The sequence below is a fragment of the Pongo abelii genome, chromosome 12 (genome assembly GCF_028885655.2).
Source record: "Pongo abelii isolate AG06213 chromosome 12, NHGRI_mPonAbe1-v2.0_pri, whole genome shotgun sequence".
Taxonomy (NCBI): Eukaryota; Metazoa; Chordata; class Mammalia; order Primates; family Hominidae; genus Pongo; species Pongo abelii.
Genome location: NC_071997.2, coordinates 78,096,342 through 78,121,613, shown reverse-complemented (window position 1 = coordinate 78,121,613; position 25,272 = coordinate 78,096,342). Strand labels below are relative to the sequence as shown.

Genomic DNA, 25,272 nt, shown 5'->3' with positions numbered 1-25,272 from the left:
CATTGCACCTACTAAGGAATGGCCCAAAGTCTCCGAGGCAATCTTGACCCACATCCCTGGCAAGCAGATGAGAACATGATGTCAGTCAGGGATAATAAGAGTGAAGAAGAGAATGATATGAAAGATTATTAAAATCAAGAGGACATCATGGTTGATTTACTGTCCAGGGGGTGGTTGAAAGTCTGTGACTGCCCAGATTCTGCCAAGTTTCAGAATGCAGGAGGAAGAGCACATTGGGTAAGGGAGGTGTGGGTGGGCAGGGGGCATGGAGGTAGAGGCAGATAGGATACAAGCAGGGAGGTTCAGTAGTCAATGGTATATGAAGCTGCAGCTTTCATGATAAATATGGGTTCAGATGAAGTCACTCAAAGAGTAAATCAAGATTAAGAGAACACAAAATTAAGCCTAGAGATCACCAAAAGGATTGAACAAAGTAAAAAGGAACTCCCACTTAGAAGGATCACCTAGAGACACATGAGGGAGGCAAAAGGGTAGTGTCCCAAAAGCCGTGGGCAGAGAAAAGGAGAAATGTCAAGTAAGATGGCAAAACAATATATGCCTTTCATTTAGCAACTTGGTGGTCTGTGACAACCTTCCCGAGAGCCGTTTTAGTGGAGGAGTGGGCTTGGAAGCCTGATTCAATGGGTTGAAGAGTGAGTGTGAACTTGGGAAAAGACATTGAGTATATTTTACTCTTAAGAAACTTAATTGATAGGAAGAAAGGGAAATGAGATGGTAACTGGAAGGTAGGTTTGTATTCCACTGAGTGGGTAGCATCATTGATTTGTGAATTCTTTGAAGAGAATCTACCAGGTGTCAGAATCATAGAGGGAAGGTATATAAAAGCCAGGTGGGAAAAGAAACATCACCAAGAAGAAGAGGAATTTATCTCTATGAGGCTAGGTCTTTTTACTTATAAATGGAAATAATAATACCTTCCTCAGAGAGAAGTTGGAGGTTTAAATGAAATAACATAATTTAAAACATTTTGAAAACAGCAAAGCACTATTCAAAACTAGATTATTCTATATATTATCAACTCCAGTTGATTACCTTGACTCAACATCTGATTAGTCTCAATCTTAGAGTCCAGTTATGATTAACTTTGTCATTGCAGCTCAGAAGTCAGGGATCAATTTCCTTTTCCTGACAGTGAGATATATTCTGATGCCTTGGATGCCAGATAATTCTTATTTACTTCAGTTATCAAATTAAGTACCATGTTTAAAGCAAATCAGTGGTGCTGCCACAGTGCACATGCATAGTCAATGGATGTTATAGGAGATACAGATGTCTCTGTCAGTAGGCTAACGGGTGCAAGTTACTAGCCTACGTGATGATACCCAGGACAGGTAAAGATGGGATGATGTTGGTGGCTAGACAAGATTTCAATAGAGTAAGACTTCCCATCTCCTTAGAATTATAGTAGCAAAGATATCATGTGGCAGAAATCACCAGAGCTAGAATCTGGTGAAACCCTTATGCTCAATTTTTTGTGATGTGGAAGTCCCTTCTAGGCTCTGGTATTACAAAGTAAAATTAAAAAGCCAGAATCAAAAGCTTACTCTTGTGAATCAGAGTGCTACAACTCCTGGTGAGAGAACTAGGAAGGAGATCTTGATTATGGGACCATTTTCTAAGGAGTTAAATACAGATTGTAGCAACATAGATCCTAGATTATGAAAAACGCTTTACTAAGTTTTGCTTTTTTTCCATTACACAAATTCAATTTGTTTGAACAAGATTATAAAAGTAGTAATTATACCCTATTAGCTATTTTTTTAGAATGAATAAGTTATAACAGAAGCAAGCAACACAATTAGCAAGCATCATTACTGTTTATTTTCATTTTTTCATGTATACACTTACTTATTTATATCCTATGTTCTTCCACAAAGGAGCCAAAGTGACTGTTGCTATTTATTTCATATGTTGTTATTCATAATTCATTACCCAGGAGACGCCAGTTCTCTTCGTAGTGAAATATATGTTAATTTAAGTATTTTTTTGCCTCAAACATCTCAAATAGTAAATTAAAATCTCTCATGAAATAACAACAGAAGAATACACAAGTTCTCCAAATCCTTCAAAGAATAAAAATATTATTTACACTCCTGTATCTGTTGGGGTTAGGGATTGGGGACTTTAAATAAAATAACTAAAATAACAAATGACAACCAAATCCCACCGTCACGGACGATGGGAAACTAAAATCAGCTTTAACATTTTCAGACAATTTCCAACCTCTCATCCACTCCGCCTTTGTGTCCTCACCCTGCTCCACATTTTGCTTTGCTCTGCCCTGCTCTAAGCAGATGGCCCTTGTGGTCAAATGTCAAGATCCTGAAACTACTTCTGACCTGGAACAAAGTTCTGACTGATTTGATCTTAGTTCAGGTCACATGTTTTTCTCCATCTATTCCTATGAATGTTTAAGAAAACTTACTCACTTCCTTATTATCACTTGCTTGCTCTTACATGGTTAGCCAACTACAATGAACCACTCACTCCTGGGGAAATCACTAGAAACAAAGATTTAATGGATAAAAACACCAGACTAGTGACAATTTTTTCCAATGGAAATTGTTTAGAAGTTATTTTTTTTCTTAAATATGAAAGTAGAGCTGTGTGACTTATAATTAAATGCTGATTATCCTCTGTATGGACATATTCACAGGTAGCTGTGTGTATATTTGTATATGCACAGGAAAGGTGTGAAAGAATACACCTTCAAAGAGTGGCCATATCTAAGAGTGGGGCTGGGAGATGAGAAAGGAGAGCTTTCACTTCCTGCTTCCTGTATATCCTGTTTGAAGTTTTACAATGATCAAATATTATTGTTTTAACTAATAATTTAAAGAATAAAAATATTTCTAACATTCACAAATTAAAGATGATAGCATGGTTGATTTGAAATTTTTTATACTTTGCACAGTGGTGTTTTCAATTCAGTGATTTATGACACATTTTGGGCTTTATCCTACTGCACAAATGATAGACAATAAAAAGATGAAACTTACCCTAATTATCATACATATACAATTCCTGTTAGGTATGAATATCTTGGTTCAAGATTTTGATTAAAGAGTTCTAATTTAGTCCTATCTCTGTGACTAGGATTATAACCTTTTAATATTGTTACCAAGATCTTATACAAATCACTCATTGAACAAGCAATTCATTGAACACCTTGTCAACCCCTGGGCTGAGCATTGAGGGCAGAGATGGGTAGACATGAGCCCCTTCAGTTGTATGAGCTAGCTTTCATTGCATGCTTTCCATGCCCCAGGACTGTGTGTAGTGCTTTACATATATTAACTCCTTTCATCTTCACAACACTCCTATAAGGTATAAATATTATTAAACCCATTTTACTCAGATGAAGACACTGAGACAGATTTAGAATCCCAGAGGTCTGGCTCTGACTCAACAGCCCATGGTTTTAAACCATGACTTCATAGTGCCTTCTAGATCATAAAGTAGATGTAATATAGTAGGAATTTTACAAGTAAATATTTAAGTATATTTTAACATTTATAATTATTTAACAATTGTAACAACTTGAATTTCCAACAATAGGAAGTTGATTAAGTACAACGGAGTCTACCCATACAATGGAAGACTTAAGAAGCATTTGAAATGATGATGTGGAATGTAGATACTGATCTATTAACATTAAAAAACAATCTTTGGCCTGGTGCACTGGCTCACGCCTGTAATCCCAGCACTTTGGGAGGCCAAGGTGAGTGGATCACCTGAAGTCAGGAGTTCAAGACCAGCCTGGCCAACATGGAGAAACCCCGTCTCTACTAAAAATACAAATATTAGCTGGGCATCGTGGCAGGCACCTGTAATCCCAGCTACTCTGGAGGCTGAGGCAGGAGAATCGCTTGAACCCAGGAGGCAGAGGTTTCAGTGAGCCGAGATTGTGCCGCTGCACTCCAGCCTTAGCGACAACTATCTTTATATTAAGTGGAAAAGATTATAACAGTTCTTATAATGTGATTTAAACTTTGTAAAAAAAACAAAAAATCATACAATTAAAAGCCAAAGCCAGACTCATAAAAAGCATCCACATGCTTGTAGGCCAAAGCAGACTCCGTAAACGATTCAGGTCAGAATACTGGGGGACGCATCACTGATCACTGCACTTTCTCCCATGGAGCCTGGACAAAGCTTCACTCGTCTCCTCAACATACAGCCCCAGGCATCCACCACCGGTCTATCTGAGGTGGCCCTCAAGAGAATCCTCTTTATCTTTTGAGCATTTGCTACCCTCAATTCCACTGCTAGAATCTATTCATCTAGTATTTCTTCTTGGTCTAATTCTTATTCCTTATTTCATTCTCCTGTGTGTCTCCGTGTGACTCCTTTTTGTACACTTTTCTTGTGACTCAGTTGTACCCTGGATCCTGGTTTGCTACTTCTATTATTGCTCTCTTTCACATCATCACTTTTTTTTTATCCCATCATTCCCATAGGCACACAGATATGCTCTTGTATCTACAATTGTTTTTTAAAAGATGTTCTCTAGAGCTAGATCATCTCCAGCCCTTTATAGCACATCTCCTTGATAAAGCTATGTTGACTGTTTCTTCTTTCTCACCCACCTATTTTTCTCTTCATTCCCTCCCAGGAGGCTTTGCTTTCTACCTCTCCATTGTAACCAGGATCAACTAGTGTCCTTGACTTTGAACTTGCCAAATCCAGTGATCAGTTCTTTGGCCTGTGTTACTTAAACATTCAGCAACCCATGAGACTGTTGAGACTCCCTTCTTGAAACACCTTCTTTGCTGAGCATCTTAGTTTCTTCAGACTGCTGTAACAGAATACCATAGACTGGGTAATTTATAAACAACATAAATTTACTGCTCACAGGTCTGGAGGCTGGGAAGTTCAAGATCAAGGCACTAGCAGATTCAGTGTCTGGTGACAGCTCTGCTCTGCTTCAAATATTTTGCCTTCCGGCTGTGCCCTCCTATGGTGGAAGGGGCTGACAAGCTCCCTTGGGCCCTGTTTTATAAGGGTACTGGTCCCGTTGGAATCCTCATGAGCTAATCATCTCACAAAGGCCCTATCTCTTAATACCAACACATTAGGAATTAGGTTTCAACATATAAATTTTGGGAGGACACAAACATTCAGACCACAGCACTGGGTTTCTAGGATACCACGGTCTCCTGGCTTTCCTTCTGCCTCACTCGCTCCATCTTCTCAGCCTATTCTGTGGGATGCTCCTCTTGCTGATCACTTTTCTTCTGTTTCCATTTATTCCCAGGTATTGCCATCTAGCCCTGTGGCATTAAATATCATCTATAATCAGTTCCCAATTTATAATTCCAGTTTCAATCTCTCTCCTAAATTCTGTTGTTAACTTAGGTGTCTAAAAAGCATCTCATGCTTACTGTGTCCAAAACAGAACACTCAATTTCCACCCTGTGGCTGAGACTGCTAGCTGTCCTCCAGTAATCATCCTCTCCTTCTTCTATTGTAATATATATGATTTTACTGGGCACACAGCCACTCAGAATAAAGCCTACATTGACAACATTTCAGTCTCTTTTGTAGCTGAGTTCTGGCCAGTGAGATGTAATCAGAAGTATTGTGTGGCAGCTGCGAGAAAACCTTTTTAACATACTGCAAACATCTATCATTTTCCTCCTCTTTGCCTTCTTCTATCCTGCTGTCTGGAACACAGATGTGATGGTTAGAACTTTAGCATCCATCTTGGGTGATGAGAATGGAGGACAACATCCTAGAAATGATGGAGTGGTGAGTTGGAAAGGTCTCTGAAGATATGGAGCTGTCATGCCTGTCCTGGACTGCCCACCTTCAGGCTTCCTTTATATGATAAAGGAATACAGATGCTTCTTGACTTATGATAGGGTTATGTACCAATAAACCCATTGTAGGTTTAAAATATTGTAAGTGAGAAATGCATTTAATACACCTAACCTACTGAACACCATAGCTTAGCCTAGCCTACCTTAAATGTGCTCAGGGCCAGGCGCAGTGGCCTACACCTATAATCCCAGCACTTTTGGAGGCCAAGATGGGAGGATTTCTTGAGCCCAGGCAATCAAGACCAACCCTGCAGTTGGGCTAAACTATTGGGCAACGCAGTACACTGTAGAGTATCCATTGTTTACCCTCGTGATCTGGGAGCTGTGGTTTGCTGCTGTTGCCCAACATTGTGAGAGAATATCAATGCATATTGCTAGCCTGGAAAAAGATCAAAAGTCAACATTCGAAGTAAGATTTCTACTAAATGTTTATCATGTTAGCACCATCAGAAAGTCTAAAAAATGTGAGTTGAACCATTACAGAGAGTCCCCCATCAGGGACTCTCTGTAAACTACCTTCTTCAAGCCACTATTACTGTGCTTCAAAGCTGAATCTAACCCTAACTAATAGTCATCTATGTCTATCAGAGAACAATCCTCCTTTCACATACGAGGCAACTGAAAATATAAAACTGGTAGAAAAGATGATCTGTTTTTACACTACTTTGCTCAACAGATAACTTTTCTAGAATATAACTGTACTGATTAAGGATTTATACTTCCATTTTCTCAGGTTTTAAATGAATTCTAATAAAAGTCTTTATGCTGTTTAGATTATACTCCTCTCTAAATGGATTTGTCCTCATCTGACATTTTGTGCTGGTTTGAGCACTTTCAAAGGCAGGCCTAAAACAAAAGACAGCCTTCTCAATACATAAAATCATATCCAAATGTGAGTTTTCTCAGGCTATAACATCTAGAATTTTTTAACTTTAAAAAGCAATGTTTATTCAGTATATGGTAAAAGCTCCATAAGTATTTGTGAATGAATGACTTAGTAAAGAGTATACTGTCGCATAATTATTTAACTATATAAAATTACCCTGGTGATTTAAAAACATGTTCCCAAATTTTTTGATACTCTTTTCACTAAAGGTGAGTCCATTTGTGCTGCTGTAACTAAATATCTTAGACTGGGTAATGTATACAGAAACTTATTTCCCACAGTTCTGGAGGCTTGGATGTCCAACATCAAAGTGCTGGCAAGTTCAGTGTCTGATAATGGCCTGATCTCTTCTTCCAAGGTGGCACCTTGAACACTGTTTCCTCCTGAGGGGGCTAACTCTGTGTCCTCATAGCAGAAGAGGTGGAAGGAATGGAAGGAACAGACTTACCCCTTCAAACCCTTTTTATAAGTGGCTAATCTCATGCATAAGGGCCCCCCCTCATGATCTAATCACCTCCTAAATGCCTTACTTCTTAATACTATCACACCGGCAATTAAATTTTAGCATATGAAATTTGGGGGATACATTCAGACTACAGTAGGTAGGATCTAATTTCCCTCCCCTTGAACATGGGCCAGGCTTAGTGACTGACTTCAAACTCATAGAATGTGTTAGAAGTGACACTGAGTGTCTTCCAAGACTAGGTTAGAGCAGGCAGTACAGTTTCTGCCTGGCTCTACTGGACATGCCTTTGGATCCCTGTGACAACACACACATAAAATGTCTGGCTAGTTTGAAGCCGCCATGCTGAAGAGGTCATGTAGGGATAGAGGGAGAAGACTGAGGAGCTGGAGCTGTTGCAGAACCCAGCTGACTGAGTTTTCCCAGCATCACCTGTCAGACTTGTAAGTGATTCCAGTTATTCCAGTCCTCAGCCTCAGAGCTGCTCTTGGCAAATACAGCAGAGATGAGCTTTCCCTGTTGAGCCCTGACCAAATTGCAGACTTGTAAGCAGGATAAACAGTGTTTGTTATTTCCAGGTGTGAGGGTAGTTTGAACAGCACCCATAGTATTGGGAACATTCCCTCATCAGCATGTTGACTCTCTATGCTGCTTGCTTGATTGTCTTGGAGAACATAATGACCCTTTCAGTCACTCCCTTTGGGTTAATTCCCTCTGTGGAAAAGAGGTATTCTTGCACTTGCCTGCCACTCATGTAGCCACAGTTTACAGAGGGCTTTGTTCCCTTCACCTTTCCTCTATCCAGGGAAAATATCAGACCTGTTGCCTTCCAAAATGGAAACAAAATCACCTGTTTCAAAGCAAGCTGCCTTAAGATGTGGTCTATAAGGATACTACAATTAAGTGATAGGCTTTCCCTTTTCTTTACCCTAGAAACAGAAACAGACTGTGTTTCAGCATAATGCAGGTGACCAAGGCATACCCTCCAAATAGGAACAGAGCAACTAAAAAGAAAACTATAGCTTCATTAACTTGTCTGAGGTAGTGATTTGTTAAGTGAAAAGCAGTGGGTGGTGTAGTTTTTAAAAAGGTGGGCCATATTACCATTTCTTCAGTGCTTCCTGGGGAAAAGGATACCATCATTATATATATTCTCTAGGCCAGGTTTCACCTAGGCTAGAGAAAGAATAATCTAATGTAATTCTGTCTCATTAGTGCATTAGTGCATTTCCCTCAAAAGGAAAATTATTTTATAAATGGCTAATATACTTGCCTACTATAAATGATGCATGGTATTCTAGTTTATAAATTGATCTCCTATGAAATCAGGTGTTGTTCCCCTAAACTTGATCATTCCACAGAGAGCTTTTAGGATCAATTCCTTGACCAGAGAAGAGCTTTGACAGCTCCACCGATGTAACAGTGCCTTGTAGAATCCTACAGAAAGCTGCTAACTAGCTTTTTTCTTTCTGTGATGTACATTTAGCTGTAGCAGGAAATAGTGTGTAATTAGAAGAGGCTCCCAAAGGTGGAGGCCTTATCTGGATGACTGCCAAATCCAAACTGCACTTTGTAGACCCAATCTCAGGGAGTCCAGTTTCTTCCACAGCAGGACCCACCTACTGGCTTTAGTTTCATGGTTGTAACTTCTGCGACCCCAAGCTTTTAATTCTATTCAAAGCCTCATCATCTAAAAGTCATTTGGAAAACTAAAGAATGACAGCTATCAACTATATATAAGTAGCTTTCAATTCAAAAGAGGAAGGTGTAATATAATGAAGTTAAATTACATTTTCATTCTGGTTGCTAGATATTCTTTGATCATTAATGGTGTCAGCAAAATTGAGCACACCTTAAAGTCAAATTACATGTCTCTCAACCTCTTCCATGAAATGTTTCTCTCCTCTCCCTTTCAGCCTCGCATCCTTCCTTCTTCTACTTTGTCACCTCCCACTAGATAGGCAACTTGGATATATTGATGATGTCCTCTTATTTGCCAAAAATTCACCAAGCTGTTAATAACTTAGATTTATTTATGAAAACTACAGCAGATTTAAGTCAACCAACAGGCCCAAGCTCTTTAAATTTTTTGTTACTAGGGTGACAATTCTACACCCAAGTTTAGTTTTCAAAATCTAGGCAGAAACACCTTTATTGGGATTTAGCAATGACTTTGTTTTATAACCTGCAGAGATTATTAGGAAGATACAAATTTCTTCCTCACCTTCTATTTTGTTCTATATTTTTGTAAAAAAAAAAATGTTGGCATATGAGTACAAAAAGGAAAACGCTTTTTATGATCATCTCTGTCTACATAACAGACTGAAATTTGTGAGCATTTAACACATTTGTGCCGAAAAATATTGAAATTATAAAAGTACCATTTACAGGCAGCCACCTACGAACTAAAACATTACTATGGCATTCTTACCTTCCATCATGAGCCTCCCTATGAACTGAGTCACATAGGAGAATCTAAAAAAAAAATCCTGGGAGGTTCAAAAGGTAGCCATTTCCCTAACGATGAGACACGTCCATGAAGAAGGGCTTCATTATTTTTGATTCTCGTCAAATATTTCAAGGCATTCTGAGAGCCCCCATCTTCAGGGTTAACCACGTGTAGTATGCTCAATACAGCCGGTGTCTAATACACAGCCAAACAGCCGTCTTTCCATTAAAATGTGATTTTTGCTTCTGCTTTTCCATCTAGCACATCTGTTCTTCTAGCGGTTCTTGTGTCGTTAGCCGCCTTTCCATCCCACCTTCGCGCTATTCTTTTAATTCAATTGTGCACAAATTGAATCAGGGCTGTCAGGGCGTCGCTTTATGAATTTCCCTTTGAGGCCTTGCACATTCCTCTCTGCACAGAGGTCGGAGACGGTGGGTTCCCCGCTGCCGCCGCCCCGCGATCAGTGCCTCCTGAAGCTTCCCCGGGCGAGGCCGTGGCTGCCTGGCTTGGTCCCGGAGTCCACGGCCACAGAGACTGGTGCCTTGAAGACATGGTTTTTATAACCATAGAACGTTGCATGCCTTACTTTAATGGAAAAGCTATCTAGCAAAGTCGGCCGTAAAGCAAAACTCCTTAAATAAATCTCTTCCCCCACCCCTACCATTTCCATTGTAAAATCAAACAAACAGTATCGGCAAGCGGGGAAAATACAGAGCTTTTTATGTTTGCGCCTCACTTTGTTCCCAGCAGGATTTAAAGTGATTTGTAAGCGTATGTAAAACAAGAGCATGTACATTTAAAAGTGAAAAGGGATTAAAAACAAGGGTAGGGACATAAAATAGAGCCAGGACAAGGCTTCAGTGATGCCTAAAATAATAACCTCTGCTATGAGTGGGCCACAATCTGGCACTAAATTATCTAGTAGTTCTCCATCGGGTAATGGCATCCCCCAACCCCAACTCAATTTGTTCATGAGCATTTTTGGTGGGAGGTGGAGAGGTCAGGGTGAGGGTGAAAACGCAGGCGTGTCTGGCCAACTCATTTTTCATTTGGCTTCATGTAGGAGTCAATTTTAACATAACTGGAAGAGAGAACATCCTGGACTGTGCATCCTTAAAGCAATCTTCCTCAAATATTGCTCTTCTGAGACAAAGGCGCTCGTAAATATTGGAAGGCATTGAATTCAAAATCTAGGCAGGCTTGCCTTGCCAAGAACAGAACCGTAAAGATGTATACAGCTGCTCTCTCTCCTCTCCTTCACAGGCAGACAGCTAGAAAGATGATCTATTCTTGCTGTCTTGGATTCTTCACTTCCCCCTCACTCTAAAACCATGTAAATCTAGCTTCCACCCCCACCATTTCCCTGAAGCTGAGCTTGCTGAGGTCCCCAAAGCACTTTTCAGTTATTTTACTTGGGTCCCGACAGCATTTGGATGCTGACTGCTCCCTTCTTAAAATACCTTGTGCCCTGGGTTTTCCTAACAGCACACGTTGGTGGCTATCATCTCCCTCTTCTCTGGTCATGCCTTCCACATGTCCTCTGTTGCCTTCTTCTGCACCTGACCCTTCAATGTTGGTTGGGACGCTGTTCTAGTGCTGAGAACCCTATATCAGAAAGGGTCCACAGAAGTGTGGCCACCATACAGACCGGCAAAAAAAATCTAATTCCTCTGAATCCCAGAGTGTAGAATTTCATGAAGCTCTTGTTAACTGAATAATGTCCGCAGTAGACTTGGTATATTGGCTTGGTCGACCTCTATTCCCAACTCCTTCTCGGGTCTTTCATGTAGTGCAGACACTGGAGAGCTAGGAGCTACATTTCCTGACTGCCTTGCAGCAAGGGTTTCAAATGCGATTTAGTCATTATTAATCAGAGGTATTCCTGTGAAATTTGAATTTGGAACCGAATTCAGTGGAGAAAGAGGCAGCAGTGCTTGAGGCATCCATTTAGCTGGTGTGAAGATCTAGCCCATGTGGCTCTGGGGCCAACAATTCTGGTGGTGCCTTCCTGATACCTAGACTGATAGTTAGGGTAGTATATTCATAAATACAGTATTTTTCCTGGCAGTCGGATTCCCCTAATAGGCCTATCAGGAAAAATTGTCCAAGGCTTGAAATTGGGTCATAGAGATCGGGAGTGTCTTTCAGGAAAATTCTGATATTGTCTGGTAGAAACTTTAGGAATTTTCTAATTCTATAGGGGTATGCACTGGTGACTTCCTATTAACTACACTATTTTACAACTCTGTAAGGTAGAAATTTATTTGCAGCAAACTATGGAAATCCAAATAGTTTTGTTTTTTACTTTTTAATTTCATTTGAATGTAGCAGAAACAGGATCTCATTCTATTGCCCAGGCTGGTCTCAAACTCCTGAGCTCAAGCAAGCCTCCTGCCTCAGACTCCCAAAGTGCTGGAATTACCAGCATGACCAGCAACAAATAATTCTTATCCGTAGCAAAACAAATCTTTTTTTTGGTAGATATAAAATTGATTTTTGCCCTGAAGAAAAGATAATCCAAAACATTATTTTTTATTGCCCTAAAGCTACATTGTCTAATATGAAAGCTACTAGCTATGTAGTTATTGAACTCTTATAATGTGGCAAGTTTGAATTGAGACGTCTTATAGGTATAAAATATACACCAGATTTCAAAGACTCGATATGAAAAAGTATGTAAAAAGATCTCATTAATTTTATTATATTGATTACCTCTTGAAATAATTATATCTTGGATAGAGTGGGTTAAATAAGATATATTATTAAAATTTAATTATTAAAATTAAATAAGATATATTATAAAACTATTTTTACTTCTTAAAATGTGACTCTTAGAAAATTTAAATTACAGATGAGGCTTGCATTACGGTTCTGTCAGACAGTGCTGTCCTGTAGAATTTTAGCCAGTTTTGCATCTATTAACCAGTTGATTTAAACATTTCTGATTCTGTGTGTATATATGTATACACACACACACACACACACACGTATGTATCTCTGAATTCTCCTTTGAACTGGACTTCACATCTTACAGATTCCCTCATTAATTAGTGTACTAAATAAAATATTTGTGACATGTCATTTTATACTTCCATGAGAATCACAGTTTTAACATTTATACTTTAGCAGTCAATTCTGCAGACTTGCTCCAACAGGCCCAATCTAGATTTGTTATTCCAGTTCTTCCAATTATTTTGTAAGTACCTAATTCCCTGTATTAAATTCCATTCTAAAATGGCTAAGGTGGTTTTAGTTACCTGCTCCTGCACCCTGAGTATACCCTGACATTAGCTTAAAATTGAACATTTGCTATTTTCCAGATACTGTGTTAAACACTTTACAGATTATTTTATTTAATCATCACAGCAACTCTGTGAGGAAGGCAGTATACTCCTCATTTTACAGATGAGGCACTGACAGTTTAAGAAACTTCTCCAAGACAACCAGGAAGTAGTAGCTGGACTCACACCTAAGCATACTGACTCTAAAGTCTACTTCCATCCATTACCACTGTGCCAGCACCTATTCTGTTCCACCAAATAAAACAGAAAGAAGGACATATCTGTCACTGTGTTGACCTAGAAGCTGTGGTGCGGCAGGGAAGTTACAGGTTATAGTCATCCCCTCACTTGTTCTACCTTCTCTGCTCCTAGGCCCTTTGATTCAATTAGCTGGTTCTCAGAATCCTGGGCATAGCTCAAGCCTGAGTGGCTCTTCCAGACTCTCACCCAACTGAGGAGGTTGAATGATGGGCCATTTTCCACTGCAAGCTGAGAAGCACCTCTGCCAAGACCAAGAGGTCTTACTAGTGGAGATGCACTAGAAGTATGTAACTCTGAGGGTCACAGAGCTTGCTAAACAGGCTGTCTACCATCTTTGGCAAAGGCAGGAAACAATTACACTGTAATAATAGTTATTAATGGCCAGATGTTGCACTAAGTGATTTACATACATTCTCTCTAATCCTTTCAATACCTCAGTGGGGTGAGTAGCAGTATCATCATTTTAAAAATGAGGAATCTAGGTCTTAGGTTAATTATGGATGCTCTAGGATTTCCTGGATAATCACCGAACTCACTAATCAAGGGCTACATATCTGACAAATATTTCAGACATTAAAACATTTGATAATAAAGGAGTCTATGGTATTATTTGTCCACACGTAACTGAATAAGGAAACTTGTTAAAGAAAGGAGAATGGCAAAAATTTTATATATTATCCTTCCATTATTAATGCTAGTTTAAAAGCTTGAAATTGACAGGCAACTCAATATTTTCCAACATGCATCACATTAGCTTTGAATTCATTATCTGTCTTTATTTTTTACTGTCTCCTTTCTTGCTATGGTCTTCATTTCATACTGGCGCTGAAGAGACATCTGAAAGGATGATGCCACCCCACTTTAGTCCCAGGAAATAGAACTACTATGAATTATTGATAGTGTTAGCTTTCTAGTGCTTTAATTTCACCTCTGTTTCAAACAAGGATATTAGTTAAATGGAATTTTTTATATCACCCCAGGAGCTTACTACACAGGAAATACTAACTGACTTGAATTATAGAAAAGACAGTCCTATGTTGATTTCCATTTCTACATAGGATGGATTCTTCCTACATTCCACTCCCCTATATTTTTGCTTAGTGTTAGGTTAATAGGGCAGTTTTCAAATGGAGTCCCTCAGAACCCTCGGGATTCCTCAGAGATGCTTGCAGTACAACTGGAGAAGCAAGAGGGCTGGGTGGGATGGTATCTGCAGGTAGACATACACATGAGTGCACACATATGCCCCCAACCATTCCCTTGCTTCAGAGAAAAACTTCACTTGTCTACCGTAAGTATTAAGCCTTTGCGCAAGATTATGTTGGAAGAAAGGTTTCTTCCCTTCACAAATCTTGAGGCTGGGTGTGGTGGCTCACTCCTGTAATTGCAGCTCTTGGGAGGCTGAGGTGGGAGAAGTGCTTAAGGCCAGGAGTTTGAGACCAGCCTGAGCAACACTGTGAGACCCCATCTCTACAAAAAAATTTTTAAAAAATTAGCCAGGTGTGGTGGCACACATTTATAGCCCCAGCTACTCTGGAGGCTGAGGCGGGCGGATCTCCTGAGCCCAGGAGGTTGAGGCCACAGTGAGTCATGATCACACCACTGCATTTCAGCCTAGGTGACAGAGTAAGATCCTGTCTCTTAAAAAAAAAAAAGAGTAAAGTATCCCGAGTTAATACAATAAACACAATAGATGTTTGCACATCTTTGAGATACTAAGAAAAAATGTCTAAGGGTTTTTATACTATATAGTTGAGTGTATACAGCTGTGCACTGGACTTGACAGAAGCTGATGGCATGTCATATGACTAGGCTTGCAGGACGGACTTGGCCCTCCTGTGGTATTGTAAGAATTACCCTGAATTCTGGGTAAAGCCAGTTACCATGTATATTTATGTAATGAATAAACTCACAAGCACAAAAAATGCAATAATATTGGGGGCTGGCACAGATAAATGAACCAATTGCACAAGTAAACTTGGTTCACCTGCTTCTATTCGTGTCATTAGGTCCCTGAATCCATAGGCCTCCAATGTCCTTTAAGAGAAGGAATATAGTCATTGCTTGTGTTCTTCAGAAGGGACTACCACGAGTAAAATATTTTCTGAGTTTCTGTAATAAGAGCAAATATTTCTCTAACTTGCAAAGAGTATTTTAAAAAGTGAGGGTTTTGTTTTTTGTGAGATAAAACAAAGAGTTAAAAAGTAGCATTCAGGGTTCCTTTCTGTGTGTGGACAGTATAGGTGCCTAGAAATTGCCCTCCTCCCACGCATGGAAGCTGTAGACTTGAAGAAGGCAGGCAGATGACAAAGGCTCATTCATTCAATGTACGTTTATTTCTTTGGGGTCGGGGGGTATTTCTTTAAGTTTTATTTTATTTGTCATTGACCTATGATTGTACATATTTATGAATATGTATTTATTGAGTACCCACTATCACCAGGCATCATGCTAGGTGTTGGGAATCTAATAGTAAGACCTATCCTGCCACCTTCTTTTTTGTGTGTGTGAGACAGAGTCTCACTCTGTTGCCCAGGCTGGAGTGCAGTGGCACGATCTCGGCTCACTGCAACCTCCGCCTCCCGGGTTCAAGCAATTCTCGTACCTCAGCCTCCCACGTAGCTGGAATTACAGGCACCCACCCCCATGCCCGGCTAATTTTTGTATTTTTAGTAGAGACAGAGTTTCACCATGTTAGCCAGGATGGTCTCGCATTCCTGGCCTCAAGTGATCTGCCCACTACCACTTCCCAAAGTGCTCAAATTACAGCATAAGCCACAGCACCCAGCCTGATCCTACCACCTTCTTAGAATTTGCATTCTGTTGTGGAGGAGGCATATAATAAACACATAGACAATTACAGAAACATAGCAATTACAGAATGTGATCATTGACATCATGCATGCAACACAGTAGGGGTGGGGCCCTTTTCACATAGGGGCAGTCAAGGAGGAGGCCCTAGAACAGCAGAAAGCTAAGTGCATTTTAGAAGGCCACAGCTGGCCTCTCTGCTGTCTTCCAAAGCAATAAATGCGTGGTGCTTACTGTATTTGATGGCTAAATACGTGCCATCTGTACTCAAGAATTAGAGTGTGAAAACCCTGAGGGGACCAATAGTTGGTGACTGCTTGTATAGGAACAAAAAATATGGCACAGTTAATTTATTACATAAATAGATTTTTCCTTAGTTATTTAACATTTACCAGCACTGTGTTTTATTTACTTCTTAATGCAAAGGTGGCCTGAGGGATAATTAAAAGTACTATACCCAAGATCATTGTCCTTTTCCATTCCATAAAAAAATTGTCTCCACCACTGTTTATGATCCTCATCAAACATATAAAAAATGCATCCATAATGAAATCTCCTCTTATATTGTTACTTTATAACTGTTAAAGGCAACATGATTTTTGTAAAGGATAAAATAGACTACAAAAATTAGTTTCATTTTCAAAACCTCTACATAAGCACGTAAAATATATTAGTGTGAAGAGGGACACATGGTTATCAAATAACCTGACTTCTATCAACAGAAGTTTCCAGTTTACATTATTATTCTTTCATTTTTACTAGATGAACCTTTTTTGTTTTTATAAGCTTATCAGTAGATCACCCTTCTTAAATAGAAATACCTGAAAGATATATGCACACAAAACTGATTCAGATTTACCGCAGAAATACTATACTTCAATGGGACATTCAAGCAAATATAATTCATCCATCTACCCATCCATCCATTCAATATTTATTAAGTAAACTAAACTAATGGGTAAAATATGCTGGAACCAGAGCAGTGTATTGTGGTTGTGTTGGCTCCTTGGGTGGGTGAACACTGTTCCTGTTTTTTTTTCTTTCTTTGCACACTTACCATAGAAATTTTCTGAAAAGCAAGTAGTCAAACTGACTGGATAGCCTAAGAAATTTGAAATTATCTGGCCGAGTGCAGTGGCTCACACCTGTAATCCTAACACTTTAGGAGGCCAAGGTGGGAGGATCACTTGAGCCCAGGAGTTTAAGATCAGCCTGGGCAACGTACTGAGACTCCATCTCCACACACACAAAAATTTTTAATTAGCCAGGCATGGTGGCTCATTCCTGTAGTCCCAGATACTTGAGAGGCTGAGATGGGAGGATTGCTGAAGCTCAGGAGTTCGAGATTACAGTGCACTATTATTGTGCCACTGCATTCCAACCTGGGTGACAAAGTGAGACCCCCATCTCAACAACAAAAAATGAACAAACAAAAATATTATCCAGTCCAGCCAATGTGATAAAATGGACTAACAGAATGAATTTGGGGAAAATAATTCAGGAAAAATACATGGGGTGGTTTACTAGCAACCCCAAGAAAAAGAAAAACTATTATACTACTAAAGGAGTTCAGTAAGGCATCTGATTACAATACAAGAAATCATTAGTTTTCCTGTATCTTGTTTAAAAACATAATGATTAAAAAGCATCTTATTCAAAATAGCAAGAAAAATATGAGTATAAATTTATCAAGAAATATACAGGACCTGAATTAAACAAACTATAAAATTTTAGTGAGAAACTTAAAGACTTGAGCAAAACTGGAGAAAATTTTCACTCTTGAGGACAAGCTTAAATGTTAGAATTACCACTTTTCTCCAAATTATTTTTAGATTTAAAAGGGGATGTGAAAGGACTGGATGAAATTATACTAAACTCTAATAGAATGTATGACACAAACAAGGACATTTAAAACTAGAAGAATAATGAGGTGGCAGTATAGGGACTAATGGACATTAAAATATATTCTAAAACTATAATAATTAGAATAGTTTGGTACTAGTTTTATATTCTAAAACCATAATAATTAGAATAGTTTGGTACTGGTTTAGGGATTAACTAAATATATCAATGGCACCAAATAGAATGCCTATAAACAGACTCAGGCATATGCACAAATTTAGTGTAACAGTTACATTTGGAATCTGTAGAAAAGGATAAATTATTTAGTAAAAGATGCAGGGGGAAATGTCTATTCAAAATTAAGACATCTTTTTCATATAAGGCAATCACATAATTCCAGATGTATGAAAGATTTAAATATAAAGGATAAAGCCATACTTTTATATAAAGATGGCATATTTTGAACGCATGCATTTGCCTCTGCTCCCTCCTCAACCCTACTTAAGTATCAGTAAAAATGATTTTTAAAAACCCTTAAAAACACCCACAAGGACAAATAATGGGAAATACAGGTACAGCAATAAAACCTTGGAAACTAGAAAGCAGATGAGTGGGTGGTAATGCAAATTTGATTGTAAGCATTGCAGGCTACCAAAGCAGAGAAATGGTCCAGTTAACAAAGTGGAAATCCCTCAAGGCTCAGGCTACTGGAAGTGGGCATGAAGGTGGGGCTAAAAATAAAAGCACTGATTCCAAATCTGCTTACTAAGCAGTTGTACCCCATGTCACACAGGAGAGCAGCTGCCCTGCCTGCTCAGGCAGAAGCCAGAGTTCATTTGTTTTGAGACAGCCTTACTCACTCTGTCGCCTAGGCTAGAGTGCAGTGGCATGATCTCGGCTCATTGCAACCTCTGTCTCCCAGGTTCAAGCGATTCTCTTGCCTCAGCCTCCTGAGTAGCGGAATTAATGGTGCACACCACCATGCCAAGCTAATTTTTGTATTTTTTGGCAGAGATGGGGTTTCACCATGTTGGCCAGGCTGGTCTTGAACTCCTGACCTCAACTGATCCACCCACCTCAGCTTCCCAAAGTGCTGGGATTACAGGTGTGAGCCACTGCACCCAGCCAGAGTTTCACTTTTACAGACACAGTTGAAAAAATGATGTAGTGCTGAAGACAGGGATTCAGTGAAAGTTAATCCCTGGAATGTTGAGGCCTTAACCTTCTTCCCAGATTTTTAGAGCACACATAACCAGACTCATAGCTTCTAGGCAGGAAATAGGGTGTATCTTCCCTGGAGAATATGACCAATCCAAGGGAAAAGATATCAAGATACCAACATCAGAGGCTCCCAGATGCAATGGTCACCCTAGAAAACCTAAGACTGGCGGGGCATGGTGGCTCACGCCTGTAATCCCAGCACTTTGGGAGGCCAAGGCGGGCGGATCACGAGGTCAGGAGTTTGAGACCAGCCTGACCAACACAGTGAAACCCCATCTCTACTAAAAATACAAAAATTAGCTGGGCGTGGTGGCGCATGCCTGTAATCCCAGCTACTCAGGAGGCTGAGGCGGGAGAATTGCTTGAACTTGGGGGGCGGAGATTACAGTGAGCCAAGATTGCGCCATGGTACTCCAGCCTGGGTGACAGAGCGAGACTCTGTCTCAAAAAAAAAAAAGAAAAAAAAGAAAACCTAAGACCACAGCTCGGCAGTAGGGCGAAAGAGAAATCCATTGCAGATTGGTGGATGGGGAGGCTCACACTCCTTCACCCACTCCGGGAAACATCTAATTGAATTGTTAAATCTGCCCTCTGAAATGGATTGTTCCTGCTGAAAAAAACTCTGGCCCAGGCATTGATCCCAGGCCCCACTGGTCTGGACCCTGCTTGCAGGACAAGCACCTGAAGAGCACACTGCATTGCAGGCAGGTATGTTTGCAGGTCCCTGGCCATCTAGACTAACTTTAAGGGTCCTCAATGCTCTTTCGCATTTCCTTTAACATTTGTCAACTCCTTTAGCGATTATTACACCTTTTCACTTTATTCAATCCCTTAACTCCTCCTCCACCCCACTTATTCTCAGTAAATTACCTTACCTCTCTCACACTGAGAAAATGAAAGCTATCTCATGTGAATGCCTCTTCCTATCCAAATTACTCTCCAATTTTTAAAATCCACTGTCTTGTCTTCCATACAGAGAAAATATGTCCTCTTTTCTATACCTAATGATCCTATTTCTTCTGACAGCTCTGGGCCTTGTTCCATCAATTACCACTCCTTTGCTTGAATCTTCAATTCATTCCCTTTGCCTACTTATGAGAGTATGTGTAGTGGACCCTGATCTACCACTCAGATTCCCTTTCAAGATTGAAGGATTCAGTCCCCCAGATGCCAGGAGTGCTGCCGGAAAATAGCCCTTAGCCATCAGCCTTCTTCAGGAATTGCCTTAGCAGAAGAAAGTCACCTCACTAAAGTTCACATATTCTTCCCTGGGCAGCTCTCCTCTAACAACTGGGTTAATGTGGGGAATATAAAGACCAGCCCTCTCACCTTAACTTGAGACAACTCTGAAGGCTCTTCCCAGTTTCAGAGCTCCTTAAGTCTTGGCTAAGTTCTTCATTGAGACTGCATCATTGCCCAGCTTCTCCCTCAGTCCAATCTTGTCTCCTTTCCTCGCTTTCCACAAGTTGTTAAACCTGACAGCACTCCCTAATTAACTTCCTGCATGCTAATCATGTCAGAGCCTGTATCCCAGGGTACCCTCCTTATGACAGTATGTTTGTAAGACTAGGACATTTATTAATTTGTTAGGTAGTACCAAGTTGCCCTTTCAAGAAGCTGTACAAATTTGCACTCCCATTGCCAATGTAGAAAAGTGCCTCTTTTCCTACACACTAATTGCCACTACTGGATATTATCAAGCTTTTAAATCTTGCCATTCCATAAGTGACAGATGGTGGCTTATTCTTGCTTTATTTGTATTTTTAAAAATTATGCGTATGAGTGAGAATGTTTTTACATATTACTTAGTGGCTATTTATATTTCTTTCCCTTTCATTTGCTTGTGTTATTTGCCCAATTATCTATTGCATGGCCATACATATTGGTAATATACCATATGCCATACGTATATTAATTTTCAAGTACCGTTTGTATAGTAACAAAGTTGCAAATAAGTTGTTTCAGTTTGCTGTTTGGCTTTAAGACTTTCTTCTGGCTATTCAAATGTTTTGCATTTTTTAAATTTGCTAACATTACCAGCATTTTTCCTGTGCTTCTTGGTTTTCTGTCTTGCTTAAATTGGCATTTCCCATTCTAAGATTTGGGGAAAAAAAACAAAACACAAATGTCTTCTTTAAAACTTAGCTCAAATGTCATTGCTGTCACAAAGATGTCTCTGAGTACCTTGACCAGAGTTAACCCCCCAATTCCCTTCTCCCTTTATATAATATAAATCACATTGCTTATCATATTCTGCCTTAACATTATGGACATTTTTATTATTTTCCAAACTCTTCTATTGGAATGTAAGTTACCGAAGGAAGGAATTCCATTTTAAATCTCTATGTATGCCCTCCAGTATCTAGAATGACTTGCGTAAAGTCCTACTTAAATATTTACTGAATTGTAATAACTAGTACTGTTTGATTATGTGGCTCTGACACTAACGGTGAGTGATTTTATATGTATGTATACATACACACATGTTTGTATATGTATACATATACATGTACATACGTATATTTCACACACTTTCTCATTAGACATAAATTTTGTGAAATTTTGTGACTACTTTTTGCTTGGAGAACTCTTAGTTCTGCCATCTTTAGACTTCAGCCCCACTTACCAAAAGGCTGACTGCAAAAACAGCACTTGAGAGTCAGGTCTCAGGGCCTGCCAAGTGACAGGCGACCAGAACACTCCTAGCTGAGGAGGCAGATCAGGCAGGGTGGTTCCTAGCAACAGGGGAGGCATATATGGAGCCATGACACAAAGTGGCCATCCTCCCCACAAGGTAAACAGAGCTCAGTCTCCCAACACCATGACCATCTGCCCCGTCAGTGGCATATATTCCTCCCAGGCCGTACTTTTGGCTGGGGAAGAAGTCCCTGATGATGTTGAGGACAAGATACAGGCAGGTATCTCAACTAGGTCAGTACATTGAGTTATCAGCTCAGGTGGATTAGTCATTGCCCAGTTCCTATGCCAGTAGCCCTAGTCTCGGATTCCATGGTTTCAATTTCTCCCTTCTCATTCTCTTGAGCCCATTCAAATATGGCTTTGCATGCCACCACAACTGCTCCTGCTCCTGCCAAAGTCACAGGTGACATCCACATTGCTAAACACAATGGCCAGTTCTCATTTCTCACCTCACTGTCCCTGCCAGCAGCATTGGCCTGGTGGATCCCTCTCTACTTCCTGAGGGCTTGATTGGGCTCCCTGGGCACCAGTTTTTCCTCATACCTCACTGGATGCTTCCTTCTCTTCCTTTGCTGGTTCTTCCTCTGCTTCCTGAGCACTTCACATTGGAGAACCCCCAAAGTACAGTCATTGGACCTATCTTTTCTATCTAGATTCATTTTCTTGATGATCCCAGCCAATCTTATAGCTTTCAATACTATCTGCTGACAAATTCCAAATTTTATTTCCTCTAACCAGACTCATAGGTCCAGCTGCCTACTCAACATCTCGCTTTGGATGTCTAACAGACATCTCAAAGGTAACATTCCAAAACTGAGCCTCTGATCTTGCCCTTCCCCCAAAATCTGCTCCTCTCACAGTCTCTCCATTTCAGTAAATGACAACCCTATCCAACTAGTTACTCACACCAAAAACTCTGGTGTCATCCTTCACTCCTCTCCTTTTCTCACACCCACATTCAATCTGTCAGCAAATCTACTTTTACTATACCTTCAAAATATACTCAGAATCTGAATCCTCCTCACAACCACTCTGCTAACCACCCTGTGCAAGTTACTATCTCTTAAGTGTCTCTCTTTTCTTATCAATAACTGGGGGCAATAATAGCCTATGATTTACAGGGTTCATGTGTGGAATAAAAGATAAGACATGTAAAGAACTTAGCATAGTGCTGAACAAATTGTTAGTGCTTGGCCAGTCATGGTGGCTCACACCTGTCATCCCAGCACTTTGGGAGGCTGAGGAGGGAGGATTGCTTGAGGCCAGGAGACCAGCCTAGGCAACATGGGGAGATCTTGTCTCTACTAAAATTCAAAAAAATTAGCCAGGTGTGATGGTGCGTGCCTGTAGTCCCAGCTACCTGGGGTACTGAGGCTGGAGGATTACTTGAGCCTTGAAGTTCAAGGCTGCAGTGAGCCATGATCATGCCACTGCACTCCAGCCTGGGTGACAGAGTGAGACCCTGTCCGCACCCTCCCCCCTCCAAAAAAAAAAAAAGTTGTTAGTGCTTAATAAATTTTAGCTTTCATTATTATTTGTGGCGTCAGTTTTCTAGGAGGTTTCAAGAAGACGTGGCTAGTAAAGTTGAAGCTATCAGCTCCTTTTCATAAGAACTGAGTTTTTCTTCAACACATGAAATTTTCGTTTTAAAGGTTTTACCTAAATGAGCTAAAGAAAAAGAAGTCCAAATTAACCTCACCCAGTAAAACTGTCACAAATAAGATCCAAATAAAGAGTTAAAAAGCACAATAGCAATTTGAATCATTGGAATTCTTCTCTATAAGAGTAATTTTCAGCTAACCTAGAAAATATTTTAAATCTAAAGTTATATAAGATTGTCACATATCATACTGCATAGCTGTATACAGCCCTAGCTTCACAACCTGAAATAATTTGGGGATATGAGGAAACCCATAGGATGTTTCTACAACAGCAACTGAGATAACAGCCATCATTTGTATAAAACAGCCTTGTTTTATAAACCCATAGTCCCAGCTAATTAGTACTAGGTAGAAAGATTCTGGAAAATCCTCAGTGTTATCTGAGATGTCAGCAATATACAATAGGCCTGAACTATATAGGAAACATCTTGGGTAAGTGCCCTAATGCATAAATTAGATACGTGGATATCAGTAATAAGATAAACCATTGCACTAAATAAGAAGAAAAATATTTCAGAGCATTCATCTTGTCCTTTAATGTAATCTCTTTGTTAATATATGTGGTAAGAAACAGTATTTGAATAGATAAAAGTAGATGAGCATTTTTTCTTAATATTTTTCCAAAATTATGTTTCTTTATTCTTTTAGTATGGATCTCTTTCACTATATATATGTCTGTCTGTGTGTGTGTGTGTGTAGAAATATATGTATCTCTCTGTATACACATAAATACATGAAACATCTACCATGTGCTGAGTAATGAGGAAACAATAGTGAATTGTTTTTGTTACTAAGCTCCTTATAAAAATATTTTGATCGTTTTGAGTATAAGAGCTAGGTAACAGTGGCCTTGGAGTGTTTTAAGTTGGCGGGTGGGGGGGGGGATAACCCTAATATAAAATCATCAGGAATTGACTGTGCTTAATTTATTAGATTTTCTTTGTCCGTTTTTAATTATACATTATACTGTGTGGTATTCTTAGAGTGATATATACAATGTAAACAAATTTAAATATCACATATATGCAAAAAATTACTTAGTAAAGGTAAACTCCCATTAATACCTACTGTGGGCTCATTTTAGCTGATCCATGTATACTTTGTATGCTAATTTTATTTTTTTATCTTTTTTTTTTATAGGAAGTCCTGGCTGAGCAATGTTGGAAGCCCTAGTTCTCGCATTGACCGCACAAACTTTTCTAATGAAAAAACCATCTCTAAGCTTGAATACTCTAATTTTTGTATTAGATACTAACAGAAGAGAAAAACTGTAACACTTACACTGAACAATAGATACTATATGTTCTTAAGACTATGTATACTAGAGTAATAGTAGCAGAGTAGGGTGAAAAGGAACATTCTGTTCTGAAAGCTAAGCGACTGTACTTGTTACTAAAAATGTCTGACACCGAAATAATTTTACTCAACTATGTTTTCAACAAGCAAAAATATAGTATTCTAAGATTAAAATGTCATTACAAAATATTTAGTATGAACATTTAATTTAAACTTGTCTCATGGAATCTTTAATTTCAATGAACTTTACAGCATATATGATATATGTTATTTGGCGAGACATAAAATAAAGTTAATCATTTAAAAATTATTTTCACATACTGTTGTCTGTGTTGAATTATAAAATCCTCTGAATAATTTGTTACTACAGTTATTTGTTATTAAACTCTTCAAAAAGAACCAGTGATTAGAAATAAATGTGATGATCAATATAACCATAAAATATTATCAACAATGAGTTTTTAAAATTCTGGTTAAGTGAACATTATTTGGTTGGAGCTACTTAATGCCTTCTATATTGTTGTGTGCAGTGAACATTCAGGCTGAATGATGGTGGCT

At 39.3% G+C, this 25,272-nt stretch overlaps 1 protein-coding gene across 5 annotated transcripts in view; it reads left to right on the top strand.

Annotated features, from left to right (window-relative positions):
* ACYP2 (acylphosphatase 2) overlaps positions 1-25,024 on the top strand; it is a 343,289-nt gene extending 318,265 nt beyond the window's left edge. For 4 of the 5 annotated variants that reach the window (XM_054547575.2, XM_054547574.2, XM_002812035.4 and 1 more), the window contains one exon: positions 24,559-25,024. In XM_054547575.2, the coding sequence (XP_054403550.1) occupies positions 24,559-24,673 (115 nt within the window). In that variant the 3' untranslated portion in view covers positions 24,674-25,024. The remainder of the gene's footprint in view (positions 1-24,558) is intronic. The other variant, XR_008522138.2, reaches the window with a different exon arrangement.
* The last annotated feature ends 248 nt before the right edge of the window (positions 25,025-25,272 follow it).